The sequence below is a fragment of the Ascaphus truei genome, chromosome 6 (genome assembly GCF_040206685.1).
Source record: "Ascaphus truei isolate aAscTru1 chromosome 6, aAscTru1.hap1, whole genome shotgun sequence".
Taxonomy (NCBI): Eukaryota; Metazoa; Chordata; class Amphibia; order Anura; family Ascaphidae; genus Ascaphus; species Ascaphus truei.
Window position 1 is genome coordinate 76,431,630 of NC_134488.1, and position 24,041 is coordinate 76,455,670.

Sequence of the window (24,041 nt, forward strand, 5' to 3'; positions counted from 1 at the left end):
GTTAAAGTGTTTTCGAGCCTGCAAAGAATCTCAGAAGCGCAAAATGAATAGCAAAGTCAATTTGAAATTAGCCTAATCCCCCTGCAGCTCATTCCATCATTATTATGAATATATTTAATAATGTGTTGGCAGTGTGGAGTTCTGTTACTCGCTGGTTGACTTATGAAACCCTGAAGACTTTTATCTATGTATAAAGTGTCATCGTGTTACATTTTCTGGATGTTTTTATTGTCCGGGTTCCGAGTAAGTTTCTTAATGAGTGCCCCCACAGTGAGTTATGCAATGTTCAGAAGCAGTGGTAGCTGAACCGTTCACTTTCTCATGCAGAACAAGGCACAGCTAGGCTTGTTATTTTAGTTGGCAAATAGATATTGTGCATAGCTGTAGACAAGTTTTTAGAGTGAGCGGAAAATAATTGTATGGGGACTGATTGTAATGTGCCAAACTTGTCCCATTCAGAAGGTCTCAATTATTTTACATATTTTCTAAAATCTTTGTAAGAAAGAGAAATTACACTGTAGTCACCCTTAGGCTGCGATTATAGTGCCGGTGACAGCGACATGACGTCGCGTCAAAAGAAATGCATTGCTTATAGCAAGTGCGGCGCGATGGAGCCATCGCTGGAAGTCATCTCCATTGGATTTTTCCAGTAATCGTACCCTGCCGTCGCCGGCACTATAAGCGTAGCCTTACTGTAACACCTTTACTTATTTGTATCCTGTAGAAAACGTATGTTTTTTTTTCTCTTTTGTTCGCATCTGCCAATTTCATGCATATCAGCAATCTAGGTTTAGATGTTTGACTAATGAATGCATCATAATTACGTTACAATAACCAGTAGAATTCAGGGCTGGCCATCATTCTTCCCAATAAGACATTACATTTGTATAAAAAGAAAAGAAAAATAAATTGGAAGCGCAGTCAATGAGGTAGTGGTAAATGGAAACACTTTTATGATACATTGTGTCCCTAAGGTCACAATCAATAGAAACAGAAAACACTTTAAACTCAAAAAATACAATATTAAACTTCAAATAAATAGTGGTGTGCAAATGAAGCAAGTTCCTGCTCGTTGAATCCCAGAGGGGTTACAACGGGAATGTCCCGGCTTAAGATCAGAGTCCTTGGGACCCAGGAGGTTGCCCCGAGATGGAAACGTGAAATGTCAGGGCATATGCTTGTTGAGAGGGGTAACAAAGGGTTGAGCCAATGCTCAGTGTGCTCACCCTAAATCCACCGATGATCCGTGGGGGTCCGATGGTTCTCTCCAAACAACAACCTCTCCGGTCATGATGGAAAATTTGCTGGCACCGCAAAGCCCGCCGGGTGTCCGGGTCTGACGTCACTTCCGGATATGACGCACTGACCCTTCCCGGTTGTCTCTGGGCTGTGTGAAGCAATGGCAGAGAATTTAAAACTGCTAGCTAGCGAAGAGCCATGGGCAACACACATGTTATGATTAAGTCATTTTATTTTTTTCAACAGAGCAAAACCGAGGAAGAGGTTGAATCTGGCGAAGAGCCAAGCCCCAACAAACGGCACAGTCGTTCCTTGATGGGAAGTTTTTCCAAGCGCAAGGTAATAATAATAATAATAGCATGTTCTTGTATAGCGCTGCTAGTTTTACGTAGCGCTTTACAGAGACATTTTGCAGGCACAGGTCCCTGCCCCGTGGAGCTTACAATCTATGTTTTTGGTGCCTGGGGCACAGCGAAATAAAGTGACTTGCCCAAGGTCACAAGGAGCCGACACCGGGAATTGAACCAGTCTCTCCTGCTTCACACTCCAGTGCCAGTGAGTGTCTTTACTCACTAGCCGCTCCTTCCTGTTGCCTGTTATGTTTATATTTTCTCATAACTGTAAAAAAAAAAAAAAAAAAAAAAAAAAAAAAAAAAAGATTGATATGTCTAGGTTTGAATTCTGCATGACACACAATACGAAGAAGAATCCAAACTTCAAACTGGTAAAATCTTACTTGTTAAGGCATAGAGAAGTTTAGGATAAATATTCTGGATGATCGCCCACCAGAAGACTTGGGGACTAATTCTATAAACTCCCATTGACTTAATTCAGAGTTTACAGAACCAGCCCCTAGACTATTGATCCCTAAGAGTGAAATTATAGTGCACAGAAATTTTGAAATCTCTGCTATTTTCAAAAATTCTCTACACTGTAATTTCATCTACAGTATGAAGGATTGTAATGTTGATACCTAAAAGGTATCACAAACTACACTGAATGAATTAATTTTTGCAGAACTTTGAACTACACTTGATCCATAAATAATATATATATAAAATGTTGAATCCACACATTAACAAATTGATTCTAAAAATGTTTTCTTCTTTATGTCTATATCCATCTCATTTATCTATACAAAAAATAAAATGGTAGTTTGGGAGAGTGTTTCACAAGAGTTTTACTACACTAAATACCAACCTTCCCCCCCCCCCCCCTGAACGGTCTCCCATGTGGTTCACAAACAAATGTTTGGGATCGCTAGTAGGATCCCTAAATAATTTATAAGAAACCTCAGACCATTCCTGTGGGTAATCAAATTTGGAGTTTGATATGTAATGTATAACTTTATAATTTAAACAAACATAATATTATAAAATGTATATAAACTCTAGCGCTTGGGGAATAGCAGTTACTAAAACTTCTGTGAACAACTGTACATGTGGAGAAAAAAAAACAGACGTGCGCACACAAAAGGACCAGCTCTGGTGTATTACCTTTTATTTAGAACAAAATATTAAAAGAATCCATAATTATACTCACAATTGAAGTTCTTAAAATAAGCAGATCAGTGAAGTCCTATGCTGGGGGTCTGGCTGCTTGCTTCCTCAGGGGTAGCGACACAAGATTTGTGTCGTCTGGCGAGCCATAATGTTATGAACAGCCTTAAAAAACAAAAGCATGCAATGTAATAAAATGGGTCATTTGCATTTATAGTTTGAAGTTGCAGTCTCATTTCTGAATATAATTCTGAGCTGTAATAAAAAAGCATTTAACAATGTAATATTTTCTATGGCAATTGCAATGGTTCTTTCAGAATAAATAATGTTTAATCCCAACAGCAGAACAATGAATTCATATGCAATACAAGAAGTGTACGATACTTACAGCTTTCACTGTGGGCTGTATCTCACAAAGCAACAAATGCAGCAATTCAAACGTTACTGAATTGTAAAGCATTTCTTAGAAAATGTCAAATGCTGATCATTGCACTGAAAATAATTATTAGACATTAATATTTTTCCAAAACAATGCAATAAATGTGTCAGTGACTGGATAAAATTCAGAGAAATTTGTACAAAATAATACTTTTTACCACTGGTTCATAAATGAAAATGTGTATATCTTAAATGACGTGAGAAATGTTGTTTTTACTATACATTTTAACACACTTGTATGGGACATCTGTTATATTAAGATATATATGGAGGTTTTGTAACTACGAAGAATACATCCATGCAATGCAAAAAGCACAGAAAACTTGCCCTGTGTTACTTGTACAGCTGACTTCTAAGGGTATGTTAAAGAGTTTGAGGCTTTTGTTGTAATCTCTCGTTTCAAGATGGGCTTGCATCGATATTTACAGCTGATAAATCTTAACCAGCTCTTTGGAGTCTCAAACAATTTAGTATAACCTTTCACAGCCTGAGTCGATGCCAATTAAATGTATTCGTTTTCCAATTTAAAATGTTTTTTTTTATTGTGCTATATAAGAAGAAAGAATAATCAATAATAAAAAAAAGTATTTCTTTTGTTTAGAAAAAAGGTGGGAGAATCAAAAAGTCTTCAAGCTTAGAAGAAGGTGAAGATGGCCTGGACCATCAAGGAAGTTTAGCCAGAAACTCTGTACATTACAGCAGGTAAGTAGGATCTGCAGTAGCTGCACAACTCTTGTATAAATGCTGTTGCTTAAAGAAGAAATCCACCCAAACTACCCTCTATTTTATTTTACAACTGGGGGTCCTCCAGAGCTGACCTGCACTGTCTCCAGGTCCTGGGACTCGCCCCTCACGCCCCCCCAATTCCTAAGTTACTGGTGAAGCTACTGGTATTACTTCCTGGTTTTGTAAAGGGGATTTAAATGGCCATCTGATAAGTAGCCACAACCGATGATGCTGCAGATTCCTCTTGGGTTGAGATTTGCCAGCCATTTTGTTTATTTTGAGGAGTGGTTAAACCCGGGAAGTGTCTCGACAACCAGGTGGTTCCCAGAATGGAACATAGTGGCGCTTGGCTCCAGGGGGACCCCCTGGTTTACACCCTGTAAAAAGGGGAAGGGGGAATAAAATAAAAAGAGAAACTGCTTCGTTAAGTGGCATAAAGGTATAAAATTATTTAGATAGTGTATGCCAACATTAACATTTTCCAAGCTATAGAAGAAATGCCCTCCTGTTACAAAGATCACCTGCTGATTAGCAGACAAACTGTGCTATCAAAAAAGAGCTTCAACTGTAATGAGACAGTATTTCCTACATTCACTTACCACAAATATGCCATCTCATTAAGGTAGACTCCGCCAAAGAAGTAGTATTTTATTCACGTCACTCAGGTGGCTTTATAAGGGGATGCTGCTGGACAACAAGGAAGCAAGTCGATTTTGTATTTAATTATTTTATGCTCTTTGAAGTAAATTAAAGGGGATTTATACTATACAGTATGGATGTAGCCAGAGTTACTGTTTTCGGTGCCGCAGACCAACATGCTGAAATCAGCGTTACCAAGCATAGTAAATTGTGTGGCCCATGAGAATTAATACTGAAAGGGTCCCTACTTCTGAATGGGACCCCACAGGGTTAATCCTTTTGGGCCATCAAGAAACCAATACTAACCTTGTGGAGAAGATGAGCAGCTGGCCTCATCTCGGTCCCAATCTCCTTGTGCCATCCCCAGCAGCTCTGAAGGTAAGAAGCAATCTGCAGGCTGTCCCAATCCCCTGGATGACGTAAATGCTTGAATATGGGTCTCTACATCTGGAGAAGTAATACTTTAGGACCATATTCAGTCATTTATGTCAAGGGGGCTGGACAGGACATTTAACACTGTCCAGCCCCCTTAAGGAAGTAGATGACTGAATAAGGTTCTATAGTATTCCCTCTCCTGATAAAGAGACCTATATTTGGGCACCTACATCATCCAGGGTGCTGGAGGGACCGAAGACTACGTTTTGCCTTCGGAGCTGCTGGGGAAGGCACATATTGGCATAGCTGTGCCACTCCTCCACAAGGTTTGTATCGATTTCTTGATGGCCCAACAGGATTAAAGCTGTGGGGTCCCATTCAGAAGTAGACATTATGCACTGCTTGCTGTTTTCGGGGCCATGATCACGCGCAACTATGGTGCAGTCCGGCGATCATGACACCGAAAACAGTAAATCTAGCTACATCTGTATCTTTGCAAATTTACAAACATATTTGTATTTATTCACTAGAATAAACAGGCAGAAGAAAACCATGAAACTTTCAAGAGCATTGTCTGACCTGGTGAAGTACACCAAGTCCGTTGGTATCCATGATGTGGAATCAGAAAGTAAGTTAAATTGGTTATGAATCCAAAATTAAATTCCACGTGGGAAATCTTTGATCTTTGTCTGTAACCAAGTTTTTCTATGGAACACCAAGTTTACAATAAGAAATGAACACTGTGGAAAATATAATGGTTAGGATTGTTTAGGGGATATATAATTTTATTTTTTTTAAGATTTATGTATTTTTACGGTATATTTAGGGTAGCTGAACTATCAAATTCAGTTATTTTATTCTTTGAGATCATTTACAGTATCCTCAAAATGTCATTGCATCTGCCCAAATTCTGCCTGTATTCTATTGTACCTTCCATTTCTCAATAATCCACTCTAGTACTATTTGTACCGGTTGAGGAAGATGAAGTGGTAAAACTGTTCTAAATTGATTTATTTCTATGTTTTATTGTTCAACATTAGTCATTTTATTACATTCCAGTGCAAAAGTAATACACATGGAGAAATATGTTAAAAATTCTATGTAACACAGAGTGTGGGAAGATGGACATATAAGACCGAAATAGCTTTTTGCCCGACATTGCAATCTATGTAGGGAGGCAGCGTCGGAAAGAAACAACAATTTCAAAGCCTTTTTGGTAATGGCTACAATAATATCTGCATGCATGTGTACATAGAGCAGCATCCTTTGAGATAATCAAACATAATGCATGGGAATCCTTATTAGCATTACTATTCTATATTTACGATGCACCAACATAATGCACAGCACAGTAATACAGGATAGGAAGACAATAACCATAAAAACAATTGCACATTAGCAATAGTACAATAGGCCACGGCTCGGCTCCAATGTACTTACAATCTGAAACAAAGGAAGATTGGAAATATAAAGCACTGGGAGGGTAGAAGGAGGTTGCATTGGAGTCAAAGAGGGGGAAAGAATTCAGTCATAGGAACTGAGAAGACCATATTTGGACATATATAGGTGAAGAGGACTAGCATGTAGACGTTTGTAATGATTTCAAGGTTTTAAAATGTGTTATAACTTTAATATGTGCTTCTCTTATTCAGTCTCCTGCGGCTGGCAGGTCTCCTCATTTAGTGAGACAAAGGCTCACCAGATCCTTCAACAGAAACCAGCTCAATTTGTGCGTTTCAACCAGTACCAGCTGTCTCGCATTTACCCATCATCCTATAGAGTAGATTCCAGCAACTATAACCCACAGCCCTTTTGGAATGCTGGCTGTCAGCTAGGTAAGTACTGTTGAAACTGCACGCAATGTACATAGCTTTTTGATCCTTCTTTTGAATTCACGGTTGACACTGATCCATATGCTGAAGTCCGTGTTAGTTGCAGGCATTTTTAACAAGACCATGTTCACGCAGAATACCTAATTCAAATGAATTAAAAACTGTTCTCGTAAATAAGTATATAAAACTTATGTACTATTTTGAACTGTTTTAGAGGTTTCTTTTGCCATGACACAGTTCATGGTGTGTTTGTGAAAAATGTGTGTCTTCTGTCTTTGTACAATATGTTTCAGAAGCATTTTCGATGCATATAAGCAAGTCTCTTATAATAATACATTCAAGGCTATGACTAAAGCATAAATAAAATAGCTTTCTCTTCCGGTACACAGCATTTGAGGCAGATAAAAAAAAAAAAAAAAAATATTGCATTTTGTTTTGCTCTATACAATATACAATATACAATATACAATATACAATACAGAAATTACAGAGGCCAATAAAGCAAGTCAACCAGATCATTGCTTTTAATTACTTACAGTGCAGGTGTGCTCAACTCCAGGCCTCATGATGCCCAGCTGGTCAGGTTTTCAGGATATCTCTGCAGGCACAGGTGACTCAATCAGTGGCTCCCTGCTTCAACACAGGTGGCTCAATCAGTGGCTCTGTCCAAGACTGGTTATCTGTAAATTATATTAATAAGTCTCAATTATGAGTACATTAAAAAAATCAAATTAGATTGAGCAAGAAAGCATTTTTATATGCATTAAATTATTATTTTAGCCCCTAAAATAAGTGGTTGATGTGAGTACCTGCTGTGTCGTGTATTAACCCCTTGGGTGACGGAGAAGATCCTTGCTGACCCCTGTGGAAACTAAGGCTTTTGAGCTGGAAAAAATGAGGCATGTACAGAAAAAGGAAAGGGTGTGCTTTTAAGTGAAAAATCATGCAATACAAAAAGTACTGTAAATATACACACACTGCATTAAATAAAGTTGTGCGACTTGCCAAAGCAGGTCTCCTCAAAGACAGAGATACACAAAGTAAGAGCGCTACTCTCAAGTTCATAATGAAGATCTCCATTTAATGTGACCGCCAAGAACAGTGGAAAGACAACATTACAGATCCCATATGGGCCTTTCATCAGTGTCGCTTTATGCAGAAGCACAGTGTATCGACATGCAACCACAGGACTCGTAGGCAGCTGGAAGCCGGCCATGTTAAATCCTTCAAATACCAAATAAGACAATAAAGGGTAGAATACATATAAAATTGAGCTATTTTAACACGCACTAAAAACAAAAGGCAAAACAATGCAAAAGGGGAGCAAATGTCTAAGTATCACCTAAGTATCTTTCTTGCTGCACCCGACATTAAAGGTGGTTTTTTTTCTTCTTCCTGTATTGGGAGCAAGAGGTCTCCGGAGCTGAACCACTTTTATTTCAGGGGACCCCCTGCCTCCTGGGATATTTGCATCCGAAGGTGCTCGTGTTCTGTCCCTTCCAAGGGACAAACAACTCCAAACAAAATGGAAGTTGCAGTCACCCCACGTGAGGCAATCTGTCGCGGCTTCTTTATTTGATTACCGGGTGCAGGCTATTTAAACCTGCATAACGAACCAGCAGCACTGTCCCCTTTAAGTATCTCAGGGAGCAGGGGGTCCCCGGAGCTGAAATTAACATGGTTTGGTGCCTATACATGGGGGTGAGTGGGCCCAGAGTGGATTCCCCCTTTAAACACCATTAAGCTGCATGTCTAGCTCCTCTCTGGTGAAGAGAAGAGGCAGACCAGGTGGGGCTATTAACCACTTCCTTTGTTTCTATAGAAACAGATTTGGAATTTTGATTAAAAAAAGTAACAGGAATAAAACATCACACGCACCTTATCATTTTTCATTTGTGAAATTAGTTTTGTGTATTAGGTTATCTAAACCTGAACAACTCCAGAACCAAATGTAGCCAGCACCCTCTCTCCACCGAAGTCCTATCTTAAAAAAACATCCCTTTAAAGAAGCATTTGGGTAGCTAAAATATTAGTTATTTGACTAGTATTATACATTTCATATGCACTTTCCAGAACACCCCCGTACTGTCTCGGTACGTTCTCCGTACGTACCAATTAGATTGTAAGCTCTTTGGGGCAGGGACTTTTTCTAATGTCTACTTATGTCTGATGCGCTTGTTCCCATTATGTCTCCTATTATTATGTCACTTGTATTACTGCAGTGAAGCGCTATGTACATGAATGGCACAATATAAATAAAGATATACATATATACTCAACGAAAAAACAAAACCTGGCTCCATCTTAAAGCTGCTGCCTATGCTGATTTTTTTATTTTATTTTGGACTCGTATTGTCCTTTCCAACGCTGTTTTTATTTTAAAAACCCAATACTTTATTCAGGAAATACAGACTTTTTAAATATTCAGTGTCCGGAAGGTTAGAATGGAGCTCTCTCCAGAGCCCAGTCTTGCCTGAAGCAGGGTTGCTCAACTCCAATCCACAGGTCTGGAATTAAGGATATTCCAGCTTCAGCACAGGTGGCTCAGTCAGTGGCTCTGTCTTCGACTTACATTATGCATTTATGCATTTTAGTGTAATAATGCAAATAACCAGCAATCTGTATTACAAGGAATAATAATGCCGCACAGTGTTCTAGTTTTACTGGTTACAAGAGTATATAGAGGATTCACTAGCCATGGTCTGTTTATCCTGCAGTTGCTTTAAATTACCAGTCCGAAGGAAGAATGCTGCAGCTAAACCGAGCCAAGTTCAACAGCAATGGAAACTGTGGCTATGTCCTGAAGCCTAAATGCTTGTGTCATGGTAAGGAGATTGTGAAGGGTTTATACATATTGACTAAAACCTACCAACCATGTTATAGCGTGTCAATTGTCCACATTATTAAAACACTGCTAGCACTCTTTCAATTTATTGTACACCCTTTAACCACACTAGGAGGCTTATCCTTGGGGTGGCCATGTCGCCATAAATCTTTAATGGAACTAAGCAATTCATAAGTTTCACTTGTATCCAAAACCATTAGTCTGGGCACAGATAAGCATTCATACTCATTCTAAAAGAAAAATACTTGCTCACACACAGATACAGTCAAATAGTAAACGCTCCACAAGTCACATCACTCATTGTCATTTTATCTTTTGGTATGTTAGGTGCCTTTAATCCCAGCTCTGAAGACCCCCTACCCGGTCAGTTTAAGAAACAGCTGGTATTACGGATAATTAGTGGACAACAGCTTCCAAAACCAAAAGACTCCATGCTGGGGGACCGCGGGGAGGTAAGATCACAGTGAAGGCCATCGTTGACTTTGGTACTAAAAAGACTTCAAAATAAGGTCAATGTAGTAATGTGCTATACAAAAGGGACATTAGTCAAACAAATCCAACTGTCTTTACTGTTCCTGGTAACATCTCATTGTGATAATAGAATAAGATTTTGGAGAATTATCGATGATAATAAATTGGAGATCTCTCTTCAAATATTAGTAATTGTGATTTTACAAAAAATATAGCCGTGGTCACTGCAATATTTGATTTGTAACTAAAGATGTGTGAATCTTTTCCAGTTTTTACAAACGTTTTAAGAGGTTTGTGCAACTGTAAAAAAGTTCACAAAAATGTGTTTGCTTCTTTTGTGTTTGTGTATGTGTGTACTGTATGTATAAGAAAACAAAAATGCAGTAGCGCCTATTGCATGTAAGGACCAGATATACAGAAAGAGTGGCTAGTGGATAGCTAAACTGACCAATGGATAAACTGGAGTGAGTGCTAATGGTCTCACTACAGCTCATATAAAAAAAAACTAATGTCATAAGAAAAACACAAATTCTAAATAAAAACAATCTAACACAATAATATGTAATAACAAATAATACTATAGTGTATCAAAAGAAACCAGTTCACGAAACACAGACCTCCGGAATCTTGCAGCCTGAATATGAGGATCACCAATCCCAAAAAGATATCTGCAAAAAACAAGAAAAAATAAAACCAACTATGAGTGCGCCTGTTTTTTCTTTTCTTGTTTTGTGTGTGTACACACACACACACACACACACACACACACACACACACACACACACACACACACACACACACACACACACACACACACACACACCCTTTCATAGTCTCTGAAGCATCCACTGACATGAGTGACATATTGCTGAATATAGTGGGGGTTTTCCCATTGATTTTTCCCCAAACCCCCCACCCCCCAGAGCATTTTGTATGCTTCTCACTAGACGCAATGACATAGGACATTGGAATAATACTAAATAGTACATAATTTGGTTGAATTGTTGTATTTGGAATATGCCACTGTTTTTGCAATCATGATGAGAGAAGGCTGACATTTTCATTATTAACAAAGTATCCCATTTGTTAACATTTTGCAAACACTGCAGTGTACATTTTATATTAAACGCAGTACTGTACTAACACAATTCCATGGTACAAACATGTTGGATCTTCATTTATCAGTGTCTCTCTTGTTAGTGAATTTCCAGCAATGTGCATATCTGCCTCATCTGGGTAATCTAGGAAATAAGAGTCCAATTGTAAAAACAAATTGTATTACAAGTGGCAGCAGCAAATACATTTAGAGATAAACTAGTGTACTACCCAAATAATCTAACCATGTTTGTGGAGCTTGTTTGCTGAATGATTTAATGAAGGCGGCTGTATTTTTATTTCTAGAAAGACAGAATAAATATGATCTTATAGGTAACATGTAGATTATTTATGTACATAGGTTATGTTTGACTGTTTATAAAGCTATATTGGCTGTGCAACATATGAAGTGTCTGTGGAGATAAAATTGAAGTGGAATTGGAGGTGAAGAATACAAAAAGAACTTGATTCTGCACTTCATCAACAACTCTTCAACTGTGTGAACTTGGCTTTCTAAATGCTCAGACAATTTTACACATCTAAAGACTAACTTTGTAAGCGGCTGTGTAACCTTGAGTGCTACACTACCTTCCCAGGCCTGATTTATACATCTGCTCTTTCTACTGTCTACTTCTTATCCTTCAATAAATTGGAATTCTCTCCTCCTACCTCTCTCCCTGTATCTCAATATGCCTACCCATTGCTTTTTCTGTTTGCTATTTCCTCACTCCTTTGTAAACTTTTCTGCTCTCTCAAACTTCCCCACTCTTCTCCTATCCACATTTCTTTATCTCTCCTTCCGTTAACCTGTGCTTGTGCCTATACACTGTACCACTATGTACACACATTTCCCAACAACTTCTACACCCCTCAATACAACGCACCCCCACAAATCCTCTTCTCACTTCCTCTCTCTACTCCTCCTTGCTGCTGGGGATAGTTCTCCTAATCTTTTACCCAGCCATATACACACCGGTTTTCGCCCACACCTCCCTGCCTCCTCCTCCCTCCCTACTAAGGGTGTTAACCCTTCTTACTTAAAACCTATTACTTGTTTCTTTCCTTCTCTCTTTCCTTCTCCTGTGTCCTCTGGAATGTTTGCTCTCTGACTAACGTGGTTGTACACAACCTCTTCTGCTCTCGCGCTCTTCAGTTCTTTGCTCTAACAGAAAGCAGGCACTTACAACATGACTCTGCTGTGGAGGCTACGATCTCCTATTATGGTATCCCTTTCTCCCACACTCTGTCCCAATGGCCGGGGTGGAGAGGAGTATGTCTCCTCTCCTGTTGCCAATAATAGTTCTGCCCCATTTCTTCATCTGCTTATTTCTTTTTGAGGTTTGTGCTGTCCAGCTTTTCTACCCTCTTTGTGTGTCAGTCATCAATAGGCCTCTACCTCTATGGCATTTTTTCTATCTCTCCTCTGGCTCTCCTATCCTTTTACTGTGGGGACTACAATTGTCATATTAATCTGTCTCCTGGGCATTGCGCCTTCTCTCATTAACCACCTCTGTTGGTCTCCACCAGTGAACAAATTCCAGCACCCACAAGGATGGCCACTATCTAGACCTAGTCTTTACTAAAAAAAACTGTTCCCTTTCTGATTTTTCTATCTCCCCCTTTCCACTCTGATGATTACCTCTTATCATTCATCATCACTCATTCCCCTCCCTCTCTCCTCCCTCTCCCCTCTCCTCCCTCTCCCTTTCCCCTCTCCTCCCTCTCCCCTTCCCCTGTCCTCCCTCTCCCCTTCCCCTGTCCTCCCTCTCCCCTTCCCCTCTCCTCCCTCTCCCCTTCCCCTCTCCTCCCTCTCCCCTTCTCCTCTCCTCCCTTTCCCCTTCCCCTCTCTCTCCCCTCCCTCCCTCCCCTCCCTCCTCTCCCTCCCCTCCCTCCTCTCCCTCCCTTCCCTCCTACCTGTTCTACTCGCAATACCTTCCCTCATTGACCTCTCTGTTCTGGCATCTACCCTAAATACTAACCTCTCCACTCTCTCCTTCCTCTGAACCTGACCATCTTCTCAACTCTTACAACTCTATTCTCTACTCCTCTCTTGAGCTGTATGCCCCTTCTCGGTTCCACCACCCCCATCCCATTAACCCACGGCCTTGGCTAAATTCATAAACACGCGTCCTTCAGACCTGCACTCACTCTGAATGCCTTTGGAAGAAAACTCCCACTCAGGCATTTTTGCTGCACTGTAAATTTATCCTCTTGTGTTTATCTGAGCTCTCTGTAAGGCGAAAACCACCAGTACTGGCATACCCCGCATTAACGTACGCAATGGGACCGGAGCATGTATGTAAAGCGAAAATGTACTTAAAGTGAAGCACTACCTTTTGTCCCACTTATCGATGCATGTACTGTACTGCAATCACCATATACGTGCAGAACTGATGTAAATAACACATTTGTAACAGGCTCTATAGTCTCCCCGCTTGCGCACAGCTTCGGTACAGGTAGGGAGCCGGAATCGCTGTTCAGGACTTGCTGACAGGCGCATGCGTCAGCTGCCGTTTGCATATTGGGCGATATGTCCTTACTCGTGAGTGTACTTAAAGTGAGTGTCCTTACACCGGGGTATGCCTGTACTCCTCACTCATCAACACTAACAAATCCAATCCACGCTGCCTTTTCTCTGTATTTGACTTACTCCTGTGACCTTTTCCTTCCATCCTCCCTTCACTTCTCCTCATGCCTTTTCAAACTACTGTAAAGGCAAGGTGGATGCTATCCACAAGGAGATTCCTTCTGTACCTTGTTTCTTCGTAAACCTCCTTATTCCACTTTTGACTCCTTTTCTTTTGTTGCACAGTTTTAAAGCTGATTCTCTCTTCTCCCTCTATTACATGCTCTCACTTATATCTCCTCACACTTATCAGAACTCTTACTCTTTTCTTACAACTCTCACCCATTCTTCAATTCCTTCCTCTTCTCTGGCATTTTCCCCTCATTTAAGTATGCAGTGACCACACCTATTCTCAAAAACACCCTACATCCTATGTGCCTCACTAACTACCGCCCTGTATCTCTCCTGCCTTTTACCTTCAAACTGCCAAAATGTCTTGTTTTCTCTTGTATTATCACCTTACTGAATTCCCATGCCCTCTTGGACCATTTACAATCTGGGTTTCGTACAGCTCACTCTACAGAGACTGTGCTCACTAAAGTAGCCAATGATCTACATGAAGCCATATCTCATGGTCATTTTTCACTACAAGTCCTTCTCGATTTCTCAGCTTCCTTTGATGCTGTCGATCACCTCTCCTTTTATCTCTCTCTACACACTGTCACTTGGTGACCTAATCAACTCTTTTGGCCTTGGATATCATCTCTATGTAGCTGATACACAGATATATCTATCCAGTTCCACATTTCTGATTGCCTCCTGTCTATATCCTCGTAGATAGCACTCAGCCGCCTTAAACGTAATGTGGGTAAAACTGAGATCCTCATATTTCCCCCTAAACCTGGATCAATATCCCCTTTCTCCATCACCGTAAATAGTTCTACCATATATCCTGTTGTCTAGGAGTGACATTTGACTTTACCCTTTCCTTATCTTATCACAGCATGCCTAAAATGTGTCTCTTCTTCCTCCATAATATTCCTAGGATCTGCTCTTTTGTGTGCAACGCTGCAGCTAAAACTCTAATGCATACCCTTAAACTCTCCCATCTGGATTATTGTAACATACTGACTGCTAACAGGTCTCCCTACCTCATAACTTTCCCATTTGCAATCTATCCCAAATTCTGCTGCTAGAATAATTTGTCTATCTAAAAAAACAGTCTCTGCTCATTATCTACTTTTACATCGGTCTTCTGGCTTCCCATCAAGTTTTGAATCACCCACAAAGTTCTCCTCCTTACCTTGAATGCTCTCCACTCATCTGCTCCTCCCAACATATCAGTTCTGATCACTCGCTATGCCCCTGCTCGTCTCCTGCATTCTACCCACAGCCGTCTCCTATCCACCCCTTTCCCCTCTTCTGCTCTTTCTCACCTTAAACCTTTTTCCTCACTGATCCTTACCTGTGGAACTCCATCACACTTGGTTTACAGCAAGCACCTCCTCAACCCACGTTTAAGACTAACCTTAAAGCTCACCTCTTAAATGAAACATTTAATTAGCTAAGACTCATGGCTACTGTCACACACCCACGGTCACTCCTACCAATGACTGCCATCTACAACACTTATTCCCTCACCTGCTGTCTCTGTAAGTTTCCCAGCATACCACTTTGAATGTAAGCTCTCCGGGGCAGGGAATTCCTATTGTGTGATCTTATATTTTGCACTTATTGCACTATAATTCCCTGTACTATATTGTGTCTTTTACGGTGGGTTTCTAAAATACGTGTACTTGCAATGTGTATAGTCTATTTGTATGGGTCTTACAATTCCCTTGCTCATTTGTAGAAGCATTTTGTGAACCAATAGTTATGCAGTTCCTGCACTAACTTTGTATTACTCATGAATATCTGATTTACTTCTTTAGTTCTCATGTAAAATACTGTATCTATTATTCTTTACTCTAGATCATTGATCCATTTGTAGAAGTTGAGATCATTGGTTTGCCAGTGGACTGCTTCAAGGAACAAACCAGAGTTGTTGATGATAATGGTAAGAAGTGATTTAAGACCAGTTCTGCAAGGGGTTCATTAAGCACTGGACATTGAAAGACAAGTTTTAACTGTACCAAACTCATATTTATGATATTCAATGTGTCAGCTATTTTCTATTTGGTCCTACAAAATCTCTCTCCTGTAGGGTATCGTGTATCACATCTCATGCATCTGACACATTTCTTGGACAAGTTTTATTAATACTCTCACCTGGCATTGTAACAGACACCAAAACTGAACAAATAAGGGGACCAGAGATACAAAAATTGCTATGTACAAACAATGTTAAGATGTGAATCAAGTGACTTCCACTATTGCTAATGCAGGCAAACATAAATTATTAAAAACCATAGCAGCCACTTTTAGAGATTTATTGAGGCTTCTTGGTGTCTAAGTGTAAGTAGGCGAATACTACATGTTATGCTGAATCCCATTATATATTTATGTACTGCAAAAATATTAGACCGCTATTCTTATTGCATCTATTTGTCCAAAAATGTTATCTGACACACAGCTACATATTTTCTGAGGGCTACTAATAATAAAAAATAAGGCAATGTGAGTGATTGCTGTTGAATTAATTCTCCCTCTTTTAGGTTTTAATCCCATGTGGGAGGAAACTATTGTGTTTACTGTACACATGCCAGAAATAACGCTGATTAGATTCCTTGTCTGGGATCATGATCCAATTGGACGAGATTTTATTGGACAGAGAACACTTTCATTGAGTAGCATGATGCCAGGTAAAAATGGTTTTCCTACATTACATATATTGTGATTAGGTTAGTATTGCAAGTGCAAGATCTCTAACAATGAATTAGTTTAACCTTAGTCCTGATGGGTCAGAAGCTCCATCGATTTGCAGATTCAATAATTCTTTTGCAATGTATTTTAAATGGTATGTATGCATATGTAAGGTGAGGAGTGGGTGACAATTTAATTTTGTGTGTGTGTGTTATGATGGGTATAAAAAGTGACAAAAACCCTCCACAGCAAAGCGTATATGTATATATATACAGTGTTCGACAAACCTATACATTTGCTCGCCCCGGGCGAGTGGATTTAACCCCCGGGCGAGTAAATATTGGCCCAAGCAGCACACGTTTGGTACTAGGTGGCGAGTAGATTTTTTTGTGTGGCGAGTAGATTTTTTGGTGATTTGTCAACCACTGTATATATATATGTGTGTGTGTGTGTGTGTGTGTATGTGTGTGTGTGTATATTCATTCATCTTGAAAACCAAAGGCGACATTAATCAGTAGTATAATAATATGGTTGTGGGGATATACAGAAGCTTTGATTGCACTATGACTATGAAAGCTCTGACGGTACTTTGAAAGCAGTGTTTAAGCTACTGAACCTTATTTTAAGCCAATGACCTTGGGTTTCTTGGGTATAGCATTGATATAAATAAACTTTCTGCAACTTCCAAAAATGTTAAACCTTAACACAAAATATGCTGATTGCATAGCCATAACCTTTCGGCTCTTTTTCCTAAATGTATATGGAAAAAAATAATAGAATCCCTTCTGTTGGGGATTTTCAGCACACTGCTTTATACTGTAGCTCTGTTGATGCTAAGAAGACATAGCTCTATTGATGCTTTGAAGACATATTCCTTTAGTATGTGTTTTCATTGGGTATTGCACATACAGGCAGTCCTTGGTCATCCAACGGAATCCGTTCTGGAAGTAGCTTTGGATAGTGAAACCATTGTAAAGTGAGTCCCATGTTAATCAGTGGCGGTGAGTGTTGGATAACGCATTCAGGCATCGAAAAACGGCCCAAAGGGTTGCATTGTAAAGCGTTGGATATTCCATTCGTTGTAAAGTGAAACATTGGATAGCTAGGACTACCTGTATAATAAACTTCTTCATTTGTCTTGAATAAATAATAGGCTTCTGAGCTAATTTATTTTGCATTTATATTTCCTTATCCCCTTTTTCCATTAGGCTATCGACATGTGTACCTGGAAGGTATGGAAGAGGCATCCATCTTTGTTCATGTAGCGATTAATGACATCAGTGGTAAGGTGAGTGCAACGGATCTTCTATAGCACGGACCATAAATATTACACACACTTCTTGGACGTGTCGCCACATTCCATAAGAACAAAATGCTTTGGGTGTTTTTCTATATTGTATGTAGAATCACTAGAATATCAAAATATTTTTAATTGATAAATGTTGCAGAGAAATGGAATAATCCAATTGACGAGCTCGGAATGTGCTGCTGTTCAGGTCATTTCCCGAGTTGTGCAACTGCTGCAAGGTCTTACACAGAAGTGCGAATGTGATGCTTTCTCCATATTTCAGTAACAAGCTAATCTGATCCTTTCCAATGTGCACCATATTATTGCGTTCCTTGTTCCTGACAAGTATCTCATTGGTAACTTGTTCTTCTCCTCAACTGAGGTATTCCAGGCTGGTCATGCAATACTTTGGCATCCTATCATTTTTATTATTAAAATTAGTTTTCTGCTTAATGACGCATATTTAACCATTTTACAGTTAAGCCACAGGGTTAGGACATGTTAAAACAGCAACCCCCCAGCAAAGTCCCCTAGCCATGCCCCCCCCCCCCCCACCCCCTGTTCTTGAGTAGCAAAGATCTATTTGTAGTTTTCTAAAAGTAGAAATCCAAACATGGCCTTTTGGATCACCAATTCAAAGCCACTCCCAATAGCGTCCCAGCTTTCTTTTGGCTGCAGGAGTGACCCTTGATCCAGTTGCAATTTTGTGGCAGGGGGCACATGTTTTTGCCAGGTGCTGAACCGGGGGAAACCACAGAGCAGCTCCATGGGTACCCATATTTCTGCTAAGCATTTAAATATGTTTACAAATAATATCGGAGAATGGATTACTGCTTTTAACACAAGTACTGAATCTGGCTTTGAAAAGTTAATGTTAGACACTAGAGGGCAGTATAGGCAAAGCAAAACATTTGATAACCTAGACTAATTTAATTGCAGACTGATTACAACAGCCTTAAGATGTATACTGGCAAATGCTGCTACTTCTTTTCAGAAGCCGTCCCTGCTGTTTACAGTATAGAAACCTACAATTTATTACTTAAAGGGTTTTTTTGGACCCCAGGAAACTTACCTAGGCATACAGTCCACACCCCAATGGCTGAGGTGGAGGGGTAGTTCACCTCCCACTGCCATTATTCGCTCTGCCTCCAACTGTTTCTTTCTCTTCCTTTAAGGTTAATGCTGTCCAGCTTTTCTACCCTGTCTCTCTGCAGTGGCAGTCCTCTACAGACCACCTACCTCTACATCCTCTACCTCCATCTTCCTCTATGACTTTCAATCCTGGCTTTCCTTCTTCCTCTCCTTTGACTCTATCATTTTACTGGGGGACTTCAACTGTCATACTGATGATTCCTCCGTCTCCTGGGCATCTCACCTTCTCTCATTAATCTCCTCCTTTGGCATCCACCAATGGACCAATTCCTGCACGCACAAGGATAGTCACTACTTACTAAATACTGTTCCCTTTCTGATTTCTCTCTTTCCCCCTCCTTCTGCTATCTGACCATCACCTCCCATCATTTACCAACATTCTTCCTGTTCTAATCTCAAGACCTTCACTCCATTGACACCTCTGTTCTGACATCTACCCTAAACGCTAACCTCTTCTCTGTCTCTCCTTCCTCTGAACCTGACAATCTTGTCAACTCTTACAACACTATCCTCTCTTGATTCATATGCCCCTTTTCGGTTCCTGCACTGTAACTCAGGGGTGTGCAAACTGGGGGGTGTGACCCCCGGGGCAGCACAGGATTTTATTTGGGGGGCGCAGCGGTTGCAGCGGCTCTGCGCTCTTCCCCGAGGCATTTAAGTTAAATGCCGGGGGTCTGCGCAAGGCCTCTGCAATCTCAACTTACCTGGGTTCTGTAGTCTTCTGGATGCGTCACCATGGCAACGTTGCATCAAATGACACAGCGTGATCATGTGATGTACACGTCGCCATGGTAACGCGCGTCAAATGACCCTGCTGGGTCACGTGATGTCACATTGCCAGCAGTGTCATTTGACGCTGGGTCGCAAAGAAGGGGGGGCGCAAGCGCTGGAGCTGTCGCATAGGGGTGGGGGGGGAGGGCGGAGCGCCAAAACTTTGTGCACCCCTGCTCTAACCCATGCTTGAACTTGCTCCTCTTAATGCCTATGGAGGAAATCTCACACTCATGATGATTTTCTGCACTATAAATGTATCCTCTCCTGTTTTAACTCTACTAGCTTTAAGGCCAAACAAGACTACTACTCCTTACTCATCAACACTCATTCCAATTAATGCTGTGTTTTCTCTGAATTTGACTTACTCCTCCAACCTTCTCTCACTTCCAATACTTCTTCCACTTCTCCTCAAGTCTTTGCTGACCACTTTGAAGGCAAGGTGGATGCTATCCACAATGAGATTCCTTCTGTCCCTTCCCCCTCCTCTCTGCTTCTACCTCAACCTCTTCCTTCCACTCCTTGACTTATTTTCACCTGTTATAGCTGGAAGTTTCCAAGCTAATTTTCTCTTCTCCCTCTGCCACATGTCCTCTCTGTCCCATTCCCTCATACCATATCTTTATCATTCCTCCCTGTCCTGTTGCACTTTTCCCATCTCCTTTAAGCAAGTGGTCCCATCTATTCTCAAACACGTTAGACCCTATGTGTCTTACCAACTACCGCACCGTATCCCTCCTGCCTTTAACCTCCAAACTGCTAGAACATCTTGTATTCTCCCATATGATCAACTTTCTTAATTCCCGTGCCCTCCTGGACCCTTTACAATCTGGGTTTTGTACAGCTCACTCAACAGAGACTGTGCTCACTAAAGTAGTCATAGATCTACATTAAGCAAAATCCCATGGTCATTTTTCTCTACTTGTCCTACTCAATTTCTCTGCTGCCTTCTATACTGTTGATAACTCTTCTCCTTCATATTCTAAATATATGCAAATGGCAGATGAGGTTTAATACAGATAAATGTAAGGTTGTGCATTTGGGAAACAAGAATAAACAGTCAACTTACAAATTAAATGGGTTTAAATTGGGGAAATCCTTGATGAAGAAGGCTTTGGGAGTGCTTGTAGACAGCAGGCTTAGCAATAGTGCCCAAATTCATGCAGTAGCTGCAAAGGCAAACAATATATTATCTTGCATTAAACGGGCAATGGATGGAAGGGAAGTAAACAAAATTATGCCCTTTTATAAGGCATTAGTAAGACCACACCTTGAATATGGAGTACAATTTTGGGCACCACTCCTTAGAAAAAACATTATGGAATTAGAGAGAGTTCAGAGAAGAGCAACCAAATTAATAAAGGGGATGGACAATCTAACTTATGAGGAGAAGCTAGCTAAATTTAGATTTATTTACATTAGAAAAGAGGCATCTAAGGGGGATATGATAACTCTACAAATATATTTGGGGACAGTACTAGGAGCTTTCAAAATAACTATTCATCCCAAGGGCAGTACAAAGGACTCAGGGTCATCCCTTAAGGTTGGAGGAAAGGAGATTTCACCATTAACAAAGGAAAGGGTTCTTTACAGTAAGGTCAGTTAAAATGTGTAATTCATTACCCATGGAGACTGTGATCGCAGATATAATAGATTTGTTTAAAAAAAAAAATTGGACGCCTTTTTAGAAAGGAAACGTATACAGGGATATACTAAATAAGTACAGTAAACATGAGAAGGATGTTGATCCAGGGAGTAATCAGATTGACAATTCTTGGAGTCAGGAAGGGATTTATTTTTCCCTTATGAGATCATTGGATGATATGTCACTGGGGTTTTTTGTTTACCTTCCTCTGGCTCAATAAGTCAGTATAGATATAGGATAAAGTATCTGTTGTCTAAGTTTAGCATAGGTTGAACTTGATGGGCGCATGTCTTTTTTTTTTCAACCTCATCTACTATGTAACTATTGAAGTTCAAACTTCCAAGGGAAACTTACTGTGTCTACTGGCAAAATGGTGGAAGAACGTTAAGCAGAAGTTTCCCCCCTTTTTGTTCTGGTGTGTAGATCTATCCTGGCATCTTCCACTTTCTCAGGATCTACTGAGGCACGGTTCAGCCCAACATCCAGAGCCGAGGAAGTTGGCTCTAGCAGCATAGAGCTTGAGTGGCAAACTTTAAAGAGAGGTTATTCGGACAGAGCAATTTTAACATTGTCAGCCAGAAAATCAATAACCTCATGCATCTACTATCACATCTGGCACTGTTTCCAGGAATGGTGTAAAAAAATTAAACTTAATTATGTCAACCCCTCTTCCGTTGCCCTGATAGAATTCTTATAGGCTTTAATCGACCTTAGTTTATGTTTACTAAAGCTCAAGGTGCCAAAGTTTCAGCCTTATCCAGGTTGCTAGATGGAGAAAGAGCATCGGATAAGCTGGTGATGAGATTTTTGTATGATGTCAAACCCCCGAGACCCTAAATATAGAGTACAGTACCAACATGGGATCTTTTGCTAGTCTTGGAGGCTCTGGTAGATCATCTTTTTGATCCTTACAGACTCTCTCATGCAGAGAAATCGTTCCTCGTATTCCACCAGGATAAGGCAGTCCTAAGACTACTGTCCCGATTCCTTCCAAAACATCATCTCATTATTCCATCCCGATCAGGAAATTATTATTCCATCATTCTGCTTGAATCCTGTTAATCGTAAAGTGGAGAGTCTACATAATTTGGATGCAGTAAAGTCTCTGATGGCATACTTACTCAGAGTTTAACAGTTTAGAAAGTCAGAAGGCCTACGCGAGTAGGCCAATTTATTGTTGTGAACAGGGGCACTGGGGGAGAGAGCCGGGACATCTGCCCGGCGCCTAGATACACAGCACCTCCTCTGCATGCCGGAAGTTGGTCCTGCTTCCTCATTCACCTGCATAATCGGAGGGCTCCCCCAGATAAGGTGTAGGGGGTTATGTGTATTTGGGGTGTGTGGGGGGGTTATGTGTATTTGGGGTGTGGGGTGGGACTTATGTATATTTGGGGTGTGGTTGCTTAGTATGTGTATTGGGTTGGGGGGTGAGAGGGGGATGGAGTACGAACTAGGTGGTACAACATGGCAGGCGGCGCGACTTGTGAGCGTGAAAGTATTATGGCTGACATGAGAATGTGGCAAATATGGAATTTTTCACTAAAATAACTGACGACCTCCATGCTGCCAAAGACAGAGGTCATTACACTCTGCTCATATTACTCGACCTCTCTGCAGCATTTGACACCGTGGACCAACCTCTTCTCCTCCACATTCTCCATACTCTATTCGGAACAAAGCTCTATCCTGGATCTCATCCTACCTCTCCCATCGTACTTTCAGTGTCTCTTCTGCTAACACCTCCTCCTCTATTGATCTCTCTGTGGGGGTACCCCAGGGCTCTGTCCTGGGACCTCTTCTCTTTTCTCTGTATACACTCTCTCTAGGTGACCTAATAACATCTTTTGGGTTTAAATATCACATCGATGCTGACGACACACAAATATACTTTTCAACACCCGACCTTACACTTGCTGTACAAACCAAAGTTTCTGAATGTCTCTCTGCTATATCATCCTGGATGACCCTCCGCCGCCTTAAACTCAACATGGCTAAAACAGAGCTCCTCATACTTCCTCCCAAACCTGGCCCTACTATCTCCTTCCACATTACTGTCGGAACTACGGTCATTCACCCAGTAGCCCAAGCACGCTGCCTAGGGGTCACACTCGACTCCTCTCTCACATTCGCCCCTCACATTCAAAACATTTCTAAAACCTGTCGCTTTTTCCTCCGCAATACACTGGCGACACACTTTATTCGAGCTTGGCTAGTCCCACGAATTTGGGTATACCCGGGTGTATTGAGGTTTGTGACTGTTTTCTGCCCGAGTGCATTGAGTTATTTTCCAAGCAGGGATTGAAGCATTTTATTCCCGCTGGCTGCAATACTGCACAGTATATATATATAAACTGCATTACAATTCATGAATTTATGCCATCTGGTAGACACGCGAAGCATTGCAGCCTATTAAATCCTAATCATTATCATTTAACAGATCAGCCGCCCATCAGCCAGGCATGAACCCAGGCTGGGAAGGCAAATGCAACGGGGCTTGTCAGAGGTTAGGAGCGGCACATTCCAGGTATCTGCCAGGTACATACCGGGTATTTGCTCGAATAAAGTGTGTCGGTGCAGTATAACTAAGATACGCCCTTTCCTCTGTTGCTCGACTGCTAAAACTCTGACTCAGGCCCTCATTCTCTCCTGTCTCAATTA

The 24,041-nt window shown here is 40.8% G+C and overlaps 1 protein-coding gene across 10 annotated transcripts in view; it reads left to right on the forward strand.

Annotated features, from left to right (window-relative positions):
- PLCH2 (phospholipase C eta 2) overlaps positions 1 to 24,041 on the forward strand; it is a 498,290-nt gene that overhangs the window by 440,260 nt on the left and 33,989 nt on the right. For all 10 annotated transcript variants that reach the window (XM_075604867.1, XM_075604874.1, XM_075604869.1 and 7 more), the window contains 9 exons: positions 1,486 to 1,578; positions 3,778 to 3,878; positions 5,447 to 5,544; positions 6,569 to 6,751; positions 9,466 to 9,573; positions 9,921 to 10,045; positions 15,697 to 15,781; positions 16,380 to 16,526; positions 17,736 to 17,815. In XM_075604867.1, coding sequence (XP_075460982.1) covers positions 1,486 to 1,578; positions 3,778 to 3,878; positions 5,447 to 5,544; positions 6,569 to 6,751; positions 9,466 to 9,573; positions 9,921 to 10,045; positions 15,697 to 15,781; positions 16,380 to 16,526; positions 17,736 to 17,815 — 1,020 coding nt within the window. The remainder of the gene's footprint in view (positions 1 to 1,485; positions 1,579 to 3,777; positions 3,879 to 5,446; positions 5,545 to 6,568; positions 6,752 to 9,465; positions 9,574 to 9,920; positions 10,046 to 15,696; positions 15,782 to 16,379; positions 16,527 to 17,735; positions 17,816 to 24,041) is intronic.